This window comes from Procambarus clarkii, chromosome 6 (assembly GCF_040958095.1).
Source record: "Procambarus clarkii isolate CNS0578487 chromosome 6, FALCON_Pclarkii_2.0, whole genome shotgun sequence".
NCBI lineage: Eukaryota > Metazoa > Arthropoda > Malacostraca > Decapoda > Cambaridae > Procambarus > Procambarus clarkii.
Genome location: NC_091155.1, coordinates 18,322,448 through 18,340,662, shown reverse-complemented (window position 1 = coordinate 18,340,662; position 18,215 = coordinate 18,322,448). Strand labels below are relative to the sequence as shown.

General features: G+C 43.3%; 1 protein-coding gene across 1 annotated transcript in view; it reads left to right on the top strand.

Moving 5' to 3' along the window:
* Positions 1 to 18,215, top strand: part of LOC123749950 (QRFP-like peptide receptor) — a 165,827-nt gene that overhangs the window by 122,897 nt on the left and 24,715 nt on the right. Inside the window, exon 6 of the mRNA XM_069305979.1 lies at positions 12,431 to 12,588. Within this exon, the coding sequence (XP_069162080.1) occupies positions 12,431 to 12,588 (158 nt within the window). The remainder of the gene's footprint in view (positions 1 to 12,430; positions 12,589 to 18,215) is intronic.

The window sequence follows — 18,215 nt, the reverse complement described above, 5'->3', positions numbered from 1 at the left end:
ATCTGTCCTTGAGGCTATGGCCAAAATGATAGCATTTGGTACTTTAATGCATTTTGCCCCCGAGCATACTAAACCAATCGTTGAGCAACAAAATTTTGGTGTTAAACATGAAATTGGTGAAGTATTTGAGGCTATTAACAATGCCGCCGATAAACTAGCTCCCCGAAGTGCTCAACTGTTGCCACCCTCTGATGCTGTAAATGTAGTTACAAGTTCTCAGCATCCTCCCACAAATTCTCAAAACTCTTGGTCGCAGAAGCGTACCCATGCTCGTAGCCCCCAGTCAAATTCGCCGCCTCATAAAATGCCGAAACGCCATAGTCCACAACCATCCACTCCCTCATGTTGGCATTGTGGTAAGAGTAACCACCTTGCAAGGGACTGTTGGTCCGCCCCTAGATCATCACCTCCTAGACAATTCTCTCGGCCCCCTCATCAATCTAATCATTCTAGGCTTCCATATTGCACGTACCATAAACAAGTTGGTCACCACACTGCGGATTGTAGAGCTAGGCAAAGGACATCTCCACCTCGTAACTCCCATGGTCAGTCTTGGCGAGGCTCACAGCGTCCAAGACATTATCAGAACTCTCGTAATTACAACTCCCAGCCCAGCTATAATGCAACTTCAAATTATAATGCTCAGTCACAGAATGCTGGAGCTCAGAATGTTCACTCCATGTCGTCGCGAAACCCCCAAGGCCATCCGCTAACCAATTCAAGCTAGCCAATCCTAGTGCCCTCCCTGTGTATTCAGTAGCTACCCAAAATAGATTTGGACACTTGACAGAGGAGGACACTGACTCTAGACCAGTTGTAGATGTTGACGGATCCACAGTAAATTTGACACAAACAAGACGCAGATATCCCAGACAACATAAGTCAAAAATAGTAACTTGTCCAGTCTCAAGTGATGGTCCCCTTGTATCAGCCATTGTACATGGTAGAGTTTTAAAAGTTTTTCTTGACTCAGGTGCAAAAATTAATATTGTCAAGCCCTCAGCTCTTAGAGACATTGAAAGTAAGCACCCTACTATTTTAAAACAGTCACACATACCTTTTCTAAGTGGTATTTCAGGAAATAAAGTAAAAGTTCAGGGTGAAATTGACCTCCCACTCAAGTTCAATGATGTCACATTGTCTATAACATGTTTAGTTGTTGACATTATTCATTTTCCTGGAGACATTCTCTTAGGTCTGTACACCATGATTGATGAAAATATTGCACTGTTTCCCCATCGTTGGAACATAAGTATCAAAGACCATGTGTAGCATGTATCGACAGGGCCATGAGTTCAACCTTCAATCAGATTACGTTAATTTTGTTGACACCTGCCTTGCTAGCGTAGGTTTGTCAGATCATTGTCATGGTAGCATACCCGAGAAAACAGGCACACGATTGAAGCATAGTAGTTGTGCAGTTGTTAAGGAGAATGAGTATCGGGACTTTCTGGAAGGGGACGCCCTAACGGATTCTCGTTGTCTCGCTCGCCTGGCAGCTTCCATCTCTGAAGTCAGTGGTTCCACGGCTACTGACACTGTGCTACACCCTCATTCTCTCACCAGAATAAGAGTTAAGGTTCAGGGAGTGCCTGAGTTGTCGGATGTGATTGCGGAAAGTGAAACATGTAAAGTGAATGGTACATTTGTTGAACCCTCCTGGCACACAGTGCAGGATGGTACTGTCTCACTTTTTATCGCGAACACAAGTAATGCCGATATCCATCTCCAGTCTGGTACCCATGTTGTAGATTTTGCCCATTACTCGTTACCGGTGCGAGTTGTGGATGATGTCTCCATGGATCATACTGTTTGTACACTCACACCAGGAGAACAGGGATCTCAGCCAGAGGTGCAAGCGCAACACCTCAGTCCTACTGATTTTCCTGACTCTGTGGCTCAGCTTTTGGAAATTTTGAACAAGAATAGAGCTGTTGTTGCTCTACCAGGAGAAAAATTAGGTCTCACTCCTCTCATTACACATAAAATTCCCCTTGAACAAGGAACTACGCCTATTTATGTACCAGCTTACCGACTTCCCCATTCTCAGAGAGCAGAAGCAGATAGACTTGTAGAAGAAATGTTACAGAGTGATGTAATTGAATCGAGTAATTCGCCATGGAACGCTCCATTGATTCTTGTACCAAAGCGAGATGGGACTTGGAGACCTGTAATCGATTATCGCAAGCTTAACAGAGTAACAATACCTGATCGTTTCCCACTTCCAGTTCTCAATGATTTGTTGCAAAGTATTGGTCGAAACAAAGTATTCTCAACGTTAGATTTGTTGCAGGGATTCTGGCAAATCCCCCTTGATGAGGAAAGTAAACAATTGACAGCCTTTAGTACTCCCAATGGTCATTTTCATTTCAAAAGAATGCCGTTTGGTTTGCGTAGTAGTCCAATAACCTTTTCACGGCTCATGACAAATCTATTTCGTAGATTGATAGGAAGTACGCTTCTAGTTTACCTTGATGATCTCATAATCATGTCGCAAGATGTTCAGACTCATTTCCAGAACCTTGAAAAGGTACTTGCAAAGCTCGCTGAAGCTAATTTAAAAATAAAGCTTGCAAAATGTTCATTTTTAAAGCAAAAGATTAATTTCCTAGGTCATACAGTTACACCTTCAGGTATTACATTGAATGAATCAAAAATTATTGCTGCCCGTGATTTTCCAACACCTCGTACCGCAGAAGCCGTAAGACAGTTCACAGGTCTTGTAGGATTTTATCGTTCATTTATTGCTGGATTCTCTATTATAGCCGCTCCGCTTTACAAGTTGCAAAGAAAAGATGAACCCTTTGTTTGGGGAGAGGCCCAGGATCAGTCATTCAAAAAACTCAAAGCAGCCTTGATTTCGTCACCTGTCCTTAGGTACCCAGATTTTTCTAAACCTTTTACGTTGGTTACAGATGCTAGTGACATAGGTCTAGGTGCTGCATTACTTCAAACAGAAGGTCACAGAGATCACGCAATAGCTTATGCTAGCCGCACATTATCTAAAGAAGAGAAAAATTATAGTGCAACAGAACGAGAAGCCTTGGCAGTTGTTTGGGCACTTAAACATTTCAAGGATACAATTTATAATTACCCAGTTCATGTTCTTACAGATCACCAACCATTAATTCCCTTGTTCAAAAATAAGAATCCAGTTGGAAAGTTTGCTAGATATTTGCTCACAATTCAAGAATTCAATCCCACATTTGGATATATTCCAGGAAAGCAAAATGTTGTAGCCGATGCGTTTTCTCGACACGTAGCTGCGATTCAGTTAAATTACCCAGCATTAGATGCTACAGTAGTAGAAACGGAACAAAGACAAGACCCCATATGGGCACCTGTCATTAAATTTTTGACTAAGCAAGACACTCGCCCGATTCATAAACCGCCAGTACCATTGAAAGAACTAGTTATGTTGGACAATTTACTGTGTAGAGTAGTGAAGCTAGGGACAGCCCCGAGGAAATGTTGTCAGTTAGTTGTTCCAGCTGTCTTGGTACCAACTGTGTTAAAAATTATCCATGATGCTCCTGCAAGTGCACATCCAGGAAAGGATCGTACACTCCAACAAGGTCGATTGAAATATTTTTGGCCAAAAATGGCTAAGGAGATTGCTCATTATGTTGACAGATGTTTAACTTGTTTACAGCACAAGGGACATGTTTCAGGACCTAATCCAATTCAGGTGTACCCAGCAACTAAAGCTCCTTGGGAACGAATATCGATGGATTTATTGACAAATTTTGCGGAAACAGAGAAAGGGAACAAACATTTGCTTGTAATGGTCGATAATTTTTCACGGTTTTGCGAACTAGTTCCTATCCCGAACAAAACAGCAGAAACCATAGCCAGCGCATTCCATGACCAAATAATTTGTAGATATAGTATGCCTAAAGTAATCCTTTCAGATAATGGACCAGAATTCAGTAATAGTATTCTAACTAGCTTGTGTGATTTATATAACATCAAAAAATGTAGCATTATGCCTTATCATCCGGCAAGTAATGGACTAGCTGAACGTACTAACAGGAAAGTGTTAGATGCCTTGAGAGTCACGTTGAATTTTGATAACAACAATTGGGATGATTTTATACCCTTAATTCAGTGTGCTATAAATTCTTCAATTAATGTTTCTACAGGTGACACACCTCACGCTATTCTTTATGGTACAGGTAAGATCCTCCCTAATGAATAGATTAATGTACCTCCTACTCCTTTATATAACGTAGATGATTTTGTTCAAGTGAAGCGTAGACAGATGCAATTAGTATTCAAGAAAATACGAGAACAACTGTCCAAAGCTACAGCCGAGTTTACTCTAGCAAGGAATGCACAAGCTAAACCCAGTAAAATAACTATTGGATCTGTAGTAATGATACTTAACCAACACAGGTCTGGTCCTATGTATAAGTTAACTAAGAAATTTTTGGGTCCATATAAGGTCATCGAGCTTATTAAAGGTAACAAATACAGACTTAAGAACTTGTTAACAGGAGAGTATATAAATGAACATTTAGACCACATGAAGTTAGCTAAAATGACTGTTGACGAGACTGATGAGGAAGATGACAATGAACTTACCCAGACAGATACTCCTACTCTGACACCACCTTCTGTGGTTGACAGACCACTGGATGTTCAGCAACCCCATACTAGCAATTATAATCTTAGATCTAGACCTCTCGTTTCAACCGTGCACTCACCACATGTCCATTGGCTAGATGTTAACGAGGATATCTCTCAAGATGATAGTTTGTCGCATGAAGTTTCACCTGTTCCGGACCTTCAGTCAGAGCCAGAGTTGTATAGTGCTCTGGATGAGCTAGGTGTAGATATCCGCAGAATTTATAATTGATTGCACTCTGTAGTTATTCTGTTTGTTTTGAAAAAAAAAAAAAAAAAAAAAAACTCAATTGCAGTATTTCTACCACATGTGTCTTATTATTACCATTATATATAATGTATAGTTTTTCTCAACTTTATTTTGTTATGAATTAGATGCCATTGTCAAGTCTACTACCATTTGTATTTTTACAGTGCTTGTCATAAGAGTTATTATTGTTCTAGCAACCACATTGTGGCCAGTGAATCCTGACTGCTATCACGCAGATGTTAGTCTTCTTGATCCAGGTCTTGTATATGCTTGTAAATATATTGCACATTATATATATTGTACATTGGTCTTGTAAATATATTGTATATTTTCAGAGAAAAAAAAAAAATGAGAAAAAAAGAAAATAATTATCTATCTTGAAATTCAATTGTGGTTGTTAGGTCAGAACTTTGTTCCATTAATGTAATAATTGTTTAATTTTGTATGGTTTTCAAGCACATGCCATTGACACATGTTAATAATTTTGTTTAGGCAATACCTTGAGTTGTATTGTTCATATCTGATCAGTAGACATACACATGTTCTTAATACTCTGATTTAATCAAAGCATTGTTACCATGATTTTCACCTATTATGATGAATTTTTTTTTTGGTGCATATATGCCGAGTTGTTAGTATTACGCACACCTGATCTTCTTTCAATGTTTTATTATGCAAATTTCACATGTAAGCCATTATTGAATGCCACCGAGGTCCTTTCAGTATCATTGTAACTATATAGCTAGCCAGAGCTTGTCGACAAGGGACGTCGACTTGGTAGCGTGTCCGAGCGGTGTTATACTCAAATTCTGTCAGTTGAAATGTAACCAATCACAGGCGAGTAGGCCTCTGACGTCATGCCAGACAGAGGAGCATCAAGCCATGCTCCCAGCAGCCTCAGTTATCCTCACAGACTCAGAGTAGAAGGACCTCGGCTAGGCAGATATTTACCTCGCTATCTCAGTCAATAAATATATACAGAAGCGACTACTGAGTCTACATTCTACCCGAACAAGGCAAACGAATACACACACACACACACACACACACACACACACACACACACACACACACACACACACACACACACACACACACACACACACACACACACAGACACACACACACACACACACACACACACACACACACACACACACACACACACACACACAAAGGAAGGAGCAAGAGAACTGAGCCTACCACTCTCCATAGTGTATAACAAATCACTGGCAACAGGGGAACTGCCAGATACTTGGAAAGCAGCTAACGTAGTCCCGATATCCAAGAAAGGGGATAGACAGGAGGCACTGAACTACAGGCCAGTGTCCCTAACCTGCATACCATGCAAGCTGATGGAGAAGATTGTGCGAAAAAAACTAGTGGAGCATCTGGAGCGAAGGAACTTTTGTAACACAGCATCAACATGGGTTCAGGGATGGCAGGTCCTGCCTCACAGGGTTACTTGAATTCTACGACCAGGAAACAAAAATAAGGCAAGAAAGAGAAGGGTGGGCAGACTGCATATTTTTGGATTGTCAGAAAGCCTTTGATACAGTGCCACACAAGAGGCTAGTGCGAAAGTTGGAGATGCAGGCTGGAGTGAGAGGGAAGGTACTCCGGTGGATAGAGGAATACCTAAGCAACAGGAGACAACGAGTCTGTGTGAGAGGTGAGGTCTCAGATTGGCGAGACGTCACAAGTGGAGTCCCGCAGGGGTCAGTCCTTGGACCTATACTGTTTCTGGTATATGTAAATGATCTCCCAGAGGGTATAGATTCGTTCCTCTCAATGTTTGCCGACGATGCAAAAATTATGAGGAGGATTGAAACAGAGGATGATAGTAGGAGGCTACAAGATGACCTGGATAGACTGAGTGAATGGTCCAACAAATGGCTGTTGAAGTTCAACCCGAGTAAATGCAAAGTAATGAAACTAGGCAGTGGAAACAGGAGGCCAGGCACAGGATACAGAATAGGAGATGAAGTACTTAATGAAACAGACAGAGAGAAAGATCTAGGAGTTGATATCACACCAAACCTGTCTCCTGAAGCCCACATAAAGAGAATAACGTCTGCGGCATATGCGAGGCTGGCTAACATCAGAACGGCGTTCAGGAACCTGTGTAAGGAATCATTCAGAATCTTGTACACCACATATGTAAGACCAATCCTGGAGTATGCGGCCCCAGCATGGAGCCCGTACCTTGTCAAGCACAAGACGAAGCTGGAAAAAGTCCAAAGGTATGCTACTAGACTAGTCCCAGAACTAAGAGGCATGAGTTATGAGGAAAGGCTGCGGGAAATGCACCTCACGACACTGGAAGACAGAAGAGTAAGGGGGGACATGATCACAACCTACAAAATCCTCAGGGGAATCGACCGGGTAAACAAGGACGAACTTTTCAACACTGGTGGGACGCGAACAAGGGGACACAGGTGGAAGCTGAGTACCCAAATGAGCCACAGAGACGTTAGAAAGAACTTTTTCAGTGTCAGAGTAGTTAGCAAATGGAATGCATTAGGAAGTGATGTGGTGGAGGCTGACTCCATTCACAGTTTCAAATGTAGATATGATAGAGCCCAATAGGCTCAGGAATCTGTACACCAGTTGATTGACGGTTGAGAGGCGGGACCAAAGAGCCAGAGCTCAACCCCCGCAAGCACAATTAGGTGAGTACAATTAGGTGAGTACACACACACACACACACACACACACACACACACACACACACACACACACACACACACACACACACACACACACACACACACACACACATAATTTCGAGTTCCCTGAACATGAGTTCAGGGATGGCAGGTCCTGCCTCACAGGGTTACTTGAATTTTACGACCAGGTAACAAAAATAAGGCAAGAAAGAGAAGGGTGGGCAGACTGCATATTTTTGGATTGTCAGAAAGCCTTTGATACAGTTCCACACAAGTGGCTATTGAAAAAGCTGGAGTTGCAGGCTGGAATGAAAGGGAAGTTACTCCATTATCCAAAGGAGTACCAATGGAGTAAGCAACAGGAGACAACGAGTCAGTGTGAGGAGTGAGGTCTCAGATAGTAGGGACGTTACAAGTGGCGTCCCGCAGGGGTCAGTCCTAGGCCCTATACTGTTTCTGATATATGTAAACTATCTCCCAGAGGGTATAGAATCGTTTCTCTCAATGTTTGCCGATGATGCAAAAAATTATGAGGACGATTTAAACAAAGGATGATAGTAGGAGGCTACAAGATGACCTGGACAGACTGAGTGAATGGTCCAACAAATGGCTGTTGAAGTTCAACCCGAGTAAAGGCAAAGTAATGAAACTAGACAGTGGAAACAGGAGGCCAGACACAGGATACAGAATAGGAGATGAAGTACTTAATGAAACGGACAGAGAGAAAGATCTAGGAGTTGATATCACACCAAACCTGTCACCTGATGCCCACATAAAAAGAATAACGTCTGCGGCATATGCGAGGCTGGCTAACATCAGAACAGCGTTCAGGAACCTGTGTAAGGAATCATTCAGAATCTTGTACACCACATATGTAAGACCAATCCTGGAGTATGCGGCCCCAGCATGGAGCCCGTACCTTGTCAAGCACAAGACGAATTTGGAAAAAGTTCAAAGGTATGCCACTAGACTAGTCCCAGAACTAACAGGCATGAGTTACGAGGAAAGGCTGCGGGAAATGCACCTTACGACACTGGAAGACAGAAAAGTAAGGGAAGACATGATCACAACCTACAAAATCCTCAGGGGAATCGACCGGGTAAACAAGGATAAACTATTCAACACTGGAGGTACGCGAACAAGGGGACACAGGTGGAAACTGAGTACCCACATGAGCCACAGGGACGTTAGAAGGAACTTTTTCAGTGTCAGAGTAGTTAGTAAATGGAATGCACTAGGAAGTGATGTGGTGGAGGCTGACTCCATACAGAGTTTCAAGTGTAGATATGATAGAGCCCAGTAGGCTCAGGAATCTGTACACCTGTTGATTGACAGTTGACAGGCGGGACCAAAGAGCCAAAGATCATCCCCCGCAGGCACAAATAGGCGGTTACACACACACATACAATCCGCTCACTAAATATCTGATCGGGGAAGGTGGACTGTCAAAACAAGTATTGACCTTAGCGAGAGTCACACCACTAAATGAGCACTGGAGGAGTGGGTTGTGGCGGGGGTCAGAGAGGGAAGAGTTGTGAAGAGTGTCAGAGAGGGAAGAGTTGTGAAGAGTGTCAGAGAGGGAAGAGGTGTGAAGAGGGTCAGACAGGGTTGAGTGGTTGAAGAACAACATGATGAGGGTTTTACATATATATTATCCAGCTTATCACCAACAACAGCTAAAATTAAAACCTTGCGATGTTTACAAAGGGGAAATATATATCATCAAATAATCATAAATAATCATACAAGATGATGATACCGTGAATAATCACCAGTTATTCATCATGAATAACACTAGAAGAGAGTGCCAGGGGCGAGGCTGGAGCCACAGAGGAGCCACAGAGATCTATAGCAACACTTCATTAAACTAAATGAAGAAGACCGTGACAGCAGAGGCAGTAACTTCATATACACTTCCTGACACAAATATGATTATTAAGGAGACGAGACTTTGGTTTATTACAAGAAAAGATGGACTAATGAAAAGATGTTTTCCAGTCAAACTTCGTGAACACAAAAATTTAAAACATGAATCAGAACACAGAAGCACAAACTAAGCAACTGGCTGGTTACTGTGAGGTTACTGTGAGGTACTGGGTCACTGTGGGGTACTGGGTCACTGTGAGGTACTGGGTCACTGTGAGGTACTGGGTCACTGTGAGGTACTGGGTCACTGTGAGGTACTGGGTCACTGTGGGGTACTGGGCTACTGTGAGGTACTGGGTCACTGTGGGGTACTGGGCTACTGTGAGGTACTGGGTCACTGTGGGGTACTGGGCTACTGTGAGGTACTGGGCTACTATGAGGTACTGGGTCACTGTGGGGTACTGGGCTACTATGAGGTACTGGGTCACTGTGGGGTACTGGGCTACTGTGAGGTACTGGGTCACTGTGGGGTACTGGGCTACTGTGAGGTACTGGGTCACTGTGGGGTACTGGGCTACTGTGAGGTACTGGGCTACTATGAGGTACTGGGTCACTGTGGGGTACTGGGCTACTGTGAGGTACTGGGTCACTGTGGGGTACTGGGCTACTGTGAGGTACTGGGTCACTGTGAGGTACTGGGTCACTTTGAGGTACTGGGTCACTGTGAGGTACTGGGTCATTGTGAGGTACTGGGTCACTGTGAAGTATAGACACTAGCGTGTTGACAGTAGGCGCTGACAAAGTGGACCACACACCCAACTTCAGCTTTCATTATGAAAATTTACTGCGAATAGATGGAACACGAATGAGAAAACAGAGTGCGAGGGATGATGAATTCCTCCACACACAACGCCAGAGAGTATGATGAATGCCTCTACACACAACGCCAGAGAGTATGATGAATGCCTCCACACACAACGCCAGAGAGCATGATGAATACCTCCACACACAACGCCAGAGAGCATGATGAATGCCTCCACACACAACGCCAGAGAGCATGATGAATGCCTCCACACACAACGCCAGAGAGTATGATGAATGCCTCCACACACAACGCCAGAGAGTATGATGAATGCCTCCACACACAACGCCAGAGAGTATGATGAATGCTTCCACACACAACGCCAGAGAGTATGATGAATGCTTCCACACACAACGCCAGAGAGTATGATGAATGCTTCCACACACAACGCCAGAGAGTATGATGAATGCCTCCACACACAACGCCAGAGAGTATGATGAATGCTTCCACACACAACGCCAGAGAGTATGATGAATGCCTCCACACACAACGCCAGAGAGTATGATGAATGCCTCCACACACAACGCCAGAGAGTATGATGAATGCCTCCACACACAACGCCAGAGAGTATGATGAATGCCTCCACACACAACGCCAGAGAGCATGATGAATGCCTCCACACACAACGCCAGAGAGCATGATGAATGCCTCCACACACAACGCCAGAGAGTATGATGAATGCCTCCACACACAACGCCAGAGAGTATGATGAATGCCTCCACACACAACGCCAGAGAGCATGATGAATGCCTCCACACACAACGCCAGAGAGTATGATGAATGCCTCCACACACAACGCCAGAGAGTATGATGAATGCTTCCACACACAACGCCAGAGAATATGAGAGAGTTTTCAGAAAAGATTATTTTCAAGGCAATATTATTTTAGATCATGTGATAATTGCCATCGTAAGCTTTAAATGTCATATAATATTCTTCCGCTCAAAAACAGCAATTTTGCTTGTGTTAGTGACCATCATTATTGATCTATACTGTGAAGTGTGTGTTGGCATCTCGGCCCAGTACTGGTGATCACTAAGTATCTTTCCTTCATATTATTCCTTTATATTCTTAATTTTAAATTTCAATTAAAATATTTTCGTAGAAACTGAGTCACAATAATATTCATATCCCTGCTGCTCTGACGACTCATAAAACTTCAAAGTTTTATTATTGTGTCATTGTTAATAACACAAATAAGTTTTGTGTAACTAATTATAAAATAAGACTTTATTAACATTCATATATTATAGTGTCCTCTCTATATATTTCCATAGTATAGGATATAAAACTAAGCTTTTATATAAGATTTTCTGGTGACGAAAAAAACATTTACACTTATCTCCCTTTCTAGATAAAATCAACATAGTTCTTCGAGAATTCGTACACCCAATTGATCAAGTGCCAAACCTGTATATCTTTACTCTCCCGTAAAATAAATTTCCTGTTATGAATTCACAAAAATGTTTATCTCTGATGATTTAAATCTTTAGCACTTATTTGTGTATTCATGCTAATTACACACTCATTGTCTATGGTGTATTGTTTGGTGCTCCAGGGTGAGGATAAACTGGGATCAAATACACACACACACACACACACACACACACACACACACACACACACATACACACACACACACACACACACACACACACACACACACACACACACACACACACACACACACACACACACACACACACATACACACACACACACACACACACACACACACACACACACACACACACACACACACACACACACACATACACACACACACACACACACACACACACACACACACACACACACACACACACACATACACACACACACATACACACAATCATATATATATATATATATATATATATATATATATATATATATATATATATATATATCTGTTGATAATGGGTTGGGTGCTCCGCCAACGACTATACAAGACCTTGGAACCAAAATTCACATCTAAATGTGTTTTTACAAAAGTAAAATAAATAAATGACGTCTGATCCACCAGGTTGTTTTCATTCGTTTTCTTCATGTGAATTAGCTGCCTAATTAACCCTGCCTGAGTTAACCTTAGTAGTGATAAGATCCTTAGGGAAGCATGGTTAGGTTGTCACCGAGTGTTCTGTCTTGTGTCACCAGGTGGTGCCTATGCTGGTGGTGGTGGTGGTGCTGTTCATAGTGTGCTGGGGGCCGGTGCTGGTGCTCAACGTGATGCAGGCCTTCAGACTGGTGCCTCACATTGACGTGAGCACCAAACACGTCAAGACGCTCCTCGACCTCCTCTCCTACTTCAACAGGTGAGGACAGCAACTGCTGTTGAATTCATATATTGTTTACCAGACCACACACTAGAAGGTGAAGGGACGACGACGTTTCGGTCCGTCCTGGACCATTCTCAAGTCGATACTTTAGCCACGTTATTGTGACTCATCGCCTGCATATATTGTTTATGTGTTTTGGTCCGAATGTATGTCTACATATTTATTATTGTGGAAATGAGCTTCAGTCCTTCATTCCCTTTACATGTCTTTGCCAGGGATCGATCCCCGGAGTTTGTGTCATCTAATGTTTAGAGCCCCGGAGTGTAAATCTGTCATCGGAACATGTGTTTTGTTTATTAGTGTAATATTACCCAGCAACCTTAAAACCCACTATTTAAGACGACTTCATTGAAGATGCAGTGGGAGCCGACTCTGATCTACCTATGACAGTCCCCTACCACCCATCAGTCACCTTGCAAAGTTGGGCGTCAGTCCTTCAATCTGGGACAGACTAACGGAAACATTCTTATTTAAACAGAGGGGAACCCGGCTGCGATGGGGATTCTCTTCTCCTCCTCTTCCACCTCTCTCTCTCTCCCGCCCTCATCTTTCTTTTCCTATCCTCCCTTTCTTTCCTTACTAATCCTTTTTCTTTCTTATGCCTCTCCTCTTCACTCTCCGACTCTCTCCACCTTGCTCTCCCTCTGTCCCAGCAACCCATCACTCCTACTTTCACTAACCTCCTCTTCTCTCTCCATTCTTGTCTCCTCTCCCTCTTCCCCTGTTCCCTCTCCACCTTTCTCCTTCCCTCTCTTAATTACCCCCATCTACTCTCCTTCCCCTCACCCCATTTCCTCTACATTCCCTATCTCCCACCTCTCAGAAAATTTTAAAACTTTTTGTATTGAAACATTTAGGTGCATCTGTGCTGCTGCTGTAGACTATCACTGAGAATGACAATGAAGTCTACGTCCAGCACGACCAATATTTCACCCTTGACTTCATACTAAGAGCTTGGGGGGGGGGGGGGGGGGGTTAAATGCAAGTTCTCTCTCTCTGATTCTTGAATGATTTCATCTCCCAAATGGTACCCTGCATCTGGCCTCCTGCTCCCTACACCTATCGTCACTATTTTACATTTGTTCAGGTTAAACACTAATAACCATTAATTGGACCATTCCTTCAGTTTGTCCAGGTTATCTTGTAACCTCATGCTGTCACCCTCTGTCTTATTTCTTTTCCTAATTTTAGCATAATCAGCAAACATTGTGAGGAATGAGTCTATACCCTTTGAAAGAACATCTACGTATGACAAGAACAGGATAGTTCTGAGAACGGAACACTGTTGGGGGCACAGCTGGTGACTTCACACCTTTCTGTGGTCTCACCCCTCACAGTGATTCTTTACTTCCTATTACTTAGATACTTCCTTAACCACTGGAGCACCCTAACAGTTATTCTTGCCGATTTTTCCAACTTATGTACAAGCCTCATATGGGGTACTGTGTCAAAGGCTTTTCGATAGTCCACGAAAATGCAGTCTGCCCAAATTTCTCGTTATTGTTTAACGTTTGTCACCTGATCGTAGAGTTTTATTAAACTTGTGAGGCAAGATTTACCCTCCCTGAATCCATGTTGGTGGTGTTTCACGACGTTCCTTCTCTCCAGATATGTTACTAGGTTTTTCTCACGATCTTCTCCATCACCTTGCATCGTATACAAGTTAAGGACACTTTAATTCAGTGCCTCTTGTCTGTCACCCTTATTGTATATTGGGACCACATTAGCCGTCTTCCATATTTCTGGTAGGTCTCCCGTCTCCAGTGACCTACTATACACTATGGAAAGTTCCAAGCAGAGTGCTTCTACACACTCTTTTTGGCTTCATAGGAGAAGTCCCATCAGGTCCAGTAACCTTATTTACGTCCAAATCCAACAGATTTCATGTGTTGGATCGGAATTACCGTCATCTCTGGCAATTTCAAACACTCATAAAGCTGTGTGAGTGAGTGTGTGTGTACTCACGTATTTGTGTCAGCAGGATCGAGCACACACTCTTGGATCCCGCCTTTCGAGACATCGGTTGTTTACAACAATGACTCCGGTCCTATTTCCCTATCATACCTGGTTTTAAAATTATGAATAGAGTTTGCTTCCACAACCTGCTCCTTAAGTGCATTCCATTTTTCCACTACTCTCACGCTAAAAGAAAACTCCCTAACATCTCTGTGACTCATCTGAGTTTCCAGCTTCCAGCCACGTCCCCTCGGTCCAACCATTGGGCTGGACGATAGAGCGACGATCTTGCTTCTTACAGGTCGGTGTTCAATCCCCGACCGTCCAAGTGGTTGAGCACCATTCCTTCCCCCCCGTCCCATCCCAAATCCTTATCCTGACCCTTTCCAAGTGCTATATAGTCGTAATGGCTTGGTGCTTTTCCCTTTATAATTCCTTTTCTTTCCATGTCCCCTCGTTCTGTTACTATTCCGTGTGAACATTTCGTCTATGTCCACTCTGTCAATCCCCCTGAGTATTTTATACGTCCTTATCATATTCCGCCTCTCCCTTCTTCTTTCTAGTGTCGTAAGGCACAGTTCCTTCAGGCACTCTCCATACCCCATCCCTCGTAACTCTGGGACGAGTCTCGTTGCAAACTTCTGAACCTTTTCCAGTTTTCTTCTGTGCATCTTCAGATGGGGACTCCATGATGAGGCGGCATACTCTAAGACTGGCCTCACGTAGGAAGTGTAAAGCGCCCTAAATGCCTCCTTACTTAGGTTTCTGAACGAAGTTCTAACTTTTCCCAGTGTAGAGTACGCTGCTGTCGTTATCCTAATTTATATGTGCCTCAGGAGATAGATTAGGTGTTACGTCCACGTCCAGGTCTCTTTCTCGCGTCGCCACAGGTAGGCTGTTCCCCTTCATTGTGTACTGTTCCTTTGGCCTCCTATCATCTAGTCCCATTTCCATAACTTTACATTTGCTGGTGTTGAACTCCAGTAGCCATTTCTCTGACCATCTCTGCAACCTGTTCAAGTCCTCTTGGAGGATCCTGCAATCCTCATCTGTCACAACTCTTCTCATCAACTTTGCGTCATCCGCGAACATCGATATGTAGGACTTTACTCCTGTAAACATGTCGTTAACATATATTTGAAATAGAATTGGTTCCAGCACCGATCCTTGAGGTACTCCACTCGTTACTTTTCGCCAGTCCGACTTCTCGCCCCTTACCGTAACTCTTTGGCTCCTTCCTGTTAGGTAGTTCCTTATCCATGCTAGGGCCCTTCCTCCCACCCCCGCCTGCCTCTCGAGTTTGAATAGCAGTCTCATGTGCGATACTGTATCAAAGGCTTTTTGGTAGTCCAGAAATATGCAGTCTGCCCAAAAATCTCTGTCCTGTCTTATCCTCGTTATTTTATCATAGAATTCCAAAAGGTTTGTTAGGGAAGATTTCCGTTTCCAGAACCCATGTTGATGTTTGTTCACAAACCTAACATTCTCCAGGTGTGCAACCAGTCGTAGCCTAATTATTCTCTCTAGTATTCCTCCCACTGCACTTCTCCCAGATAGTCCCTTATCCTCCTATAGTCACCTTTCCTGTGGTCAACTCTCCTTTCCCAGAACTCTTGTCCCTTGGTCACAAGTTTGAATTCCATCATGTAGTCAAAGACTAGGACACAATGGTCACTGGCCCCTAAAGGTATTTCATGCTCTAAATTCTCGATATCTTCTACGTTCTGGGTGAAAATCAGGTCTAATTGGCTCGGTGCATCTCCTCCTCTTTTCCTTGTGTCTTCCTTCACATGTTGTGTTATGAAATTCCTGTCTATAACATCTACTAACTTTGCTCCCCACGTTTCGTCCCCTCCATGGGGATTTTTTGATTCCCAATTTATCTCTCCATGATTTAGGTTCCCCATGATCAGCAGCTTCGCTGTCATTCTGTGGGCTAGTGTTGCTGCCTTCTGCAGTTCATCTATGCATGCCTTATTGTTGTCATCATACTCCTGCCTAGGTCTTCTACTGTTTGGTGGGGGATTGTAGATTACCAAGATCACAATCTTCCTCCCATCTACTGTCAGAGTTCCATGTATGAAGCTTGTGCACTCATTGGTAACTCGATTTCCCAGGTCTTCAAACTTTCATTTCCGCTTTATTAGGAGTGCCACTCCTCCTCCCTGTCTCTGTGTCCTCTCTTTTCTTATCACCTGGTACCCTTCAGGAAAGATTGCATCTGAGATCTTGCCATTTATTTTAGTTTCCACAATTGCAACTATGTCAGGATCTGCCTCACTCACTCTTTCTTTTATCTCTTCTGCTTTATCAGATACCCCATCAGCATTGGTGTACCAAACTTTGAGATTCTTCATGGAAACTCAGGCACCAGAGTTCACCCTTTCTCTGGGGGTGTGGGGGGGGGGATTGGGGGAATTTTCTCTGGGGGTGAATGGGGGATGGAGGGGTGCTTGGGGGGGGGGGGGCGAATGGGGGGCTGGGCATCTAGGAAGGTAGGTAGGAAGGTCTGGGGTAGTAAGGCCTGTACTCACCTAGTTGTACTCACCTAGTTGTGCTTGCGGGGGTTGAGCTCTGGCTCTTTGGTCCCGCCTCTCAACTGTCAATCAACAGGTGTACAGATTCCTGAGCCTATTGGGCTCTGTCATATCTACACTTGAAACTGTGTATGGAGTCAGCCTCCACCACATCACTGCCTAATGCATTCCATTTGTCAACCACTCTGACACTAAAAAAGTTCTTTCTAATATCTCTGTGGCTCATTTGGGCACTCAGTTTCCAACTGTGTCCCCTTGTGCGTGTGCCTCTTGTGTTAAATACCCTTGTGTTAAATGCCCCTTGTGTGTGTGTGTATGTGTGTGTGTGTGTGTGTGTGGGTGTGTAGTGTACACTTGTGTATATGAGTGCGAGTGTATATATATTTGTGTGTGTTGCTTCACGCACACATTTTAAATTGATTATTGCAGACGTAAACTTTATGCTAAACATCACATCAACTAAAAGCGTGATGTTTAGCCAACTCTCAGAACTGTGTTGCGCGGTGTTGGTGTCCTCAATACCACGCAACATTAGTTATTGCATTTCACCAACAATTCTACGAAACGTGAAATCGCGTTTTAAAATCAGTGGAACATAAATGTTCCAGGAAATATTAAAATGATACAATTTTATTTCAAGGTTTCCAGATACAGTTCTGGAACAGAACTGTAGCTGTAAAATAGTTCTGGAACAGGACTATATCAGGAAATTTTGGATTTGTTATATATGAATAAATAGCTGTTCATATATAGCAAATCATTGTTTTATCATATACACAAAATTAACCCCCCCCACCCCCCTCTCTCGTACTTTGTACGTACATAGCACAAAGTACATTGTACGTTGAGGTACAAATCCCTAAACACCCAAAGGTTCTTAGCATCATATCCTCTCAAAAAATTGGCGCAATGCTGCGTTTTCTATTGGAGGGTCCTCGATTATGTTTGGTTAGGTTAGGGCATTTTAGTACATCAGTTTAGTGACGATGTGAAGGTTCGAGAGGACGGGCTGATTTGTCATTGGAAATGTGAGACTGTGTCAGAGTGAGAGGGATTATCAGGGGAAAGCGCCAAGCCATTACGATTATTTACCAGTGGGAGGGTAAAAAG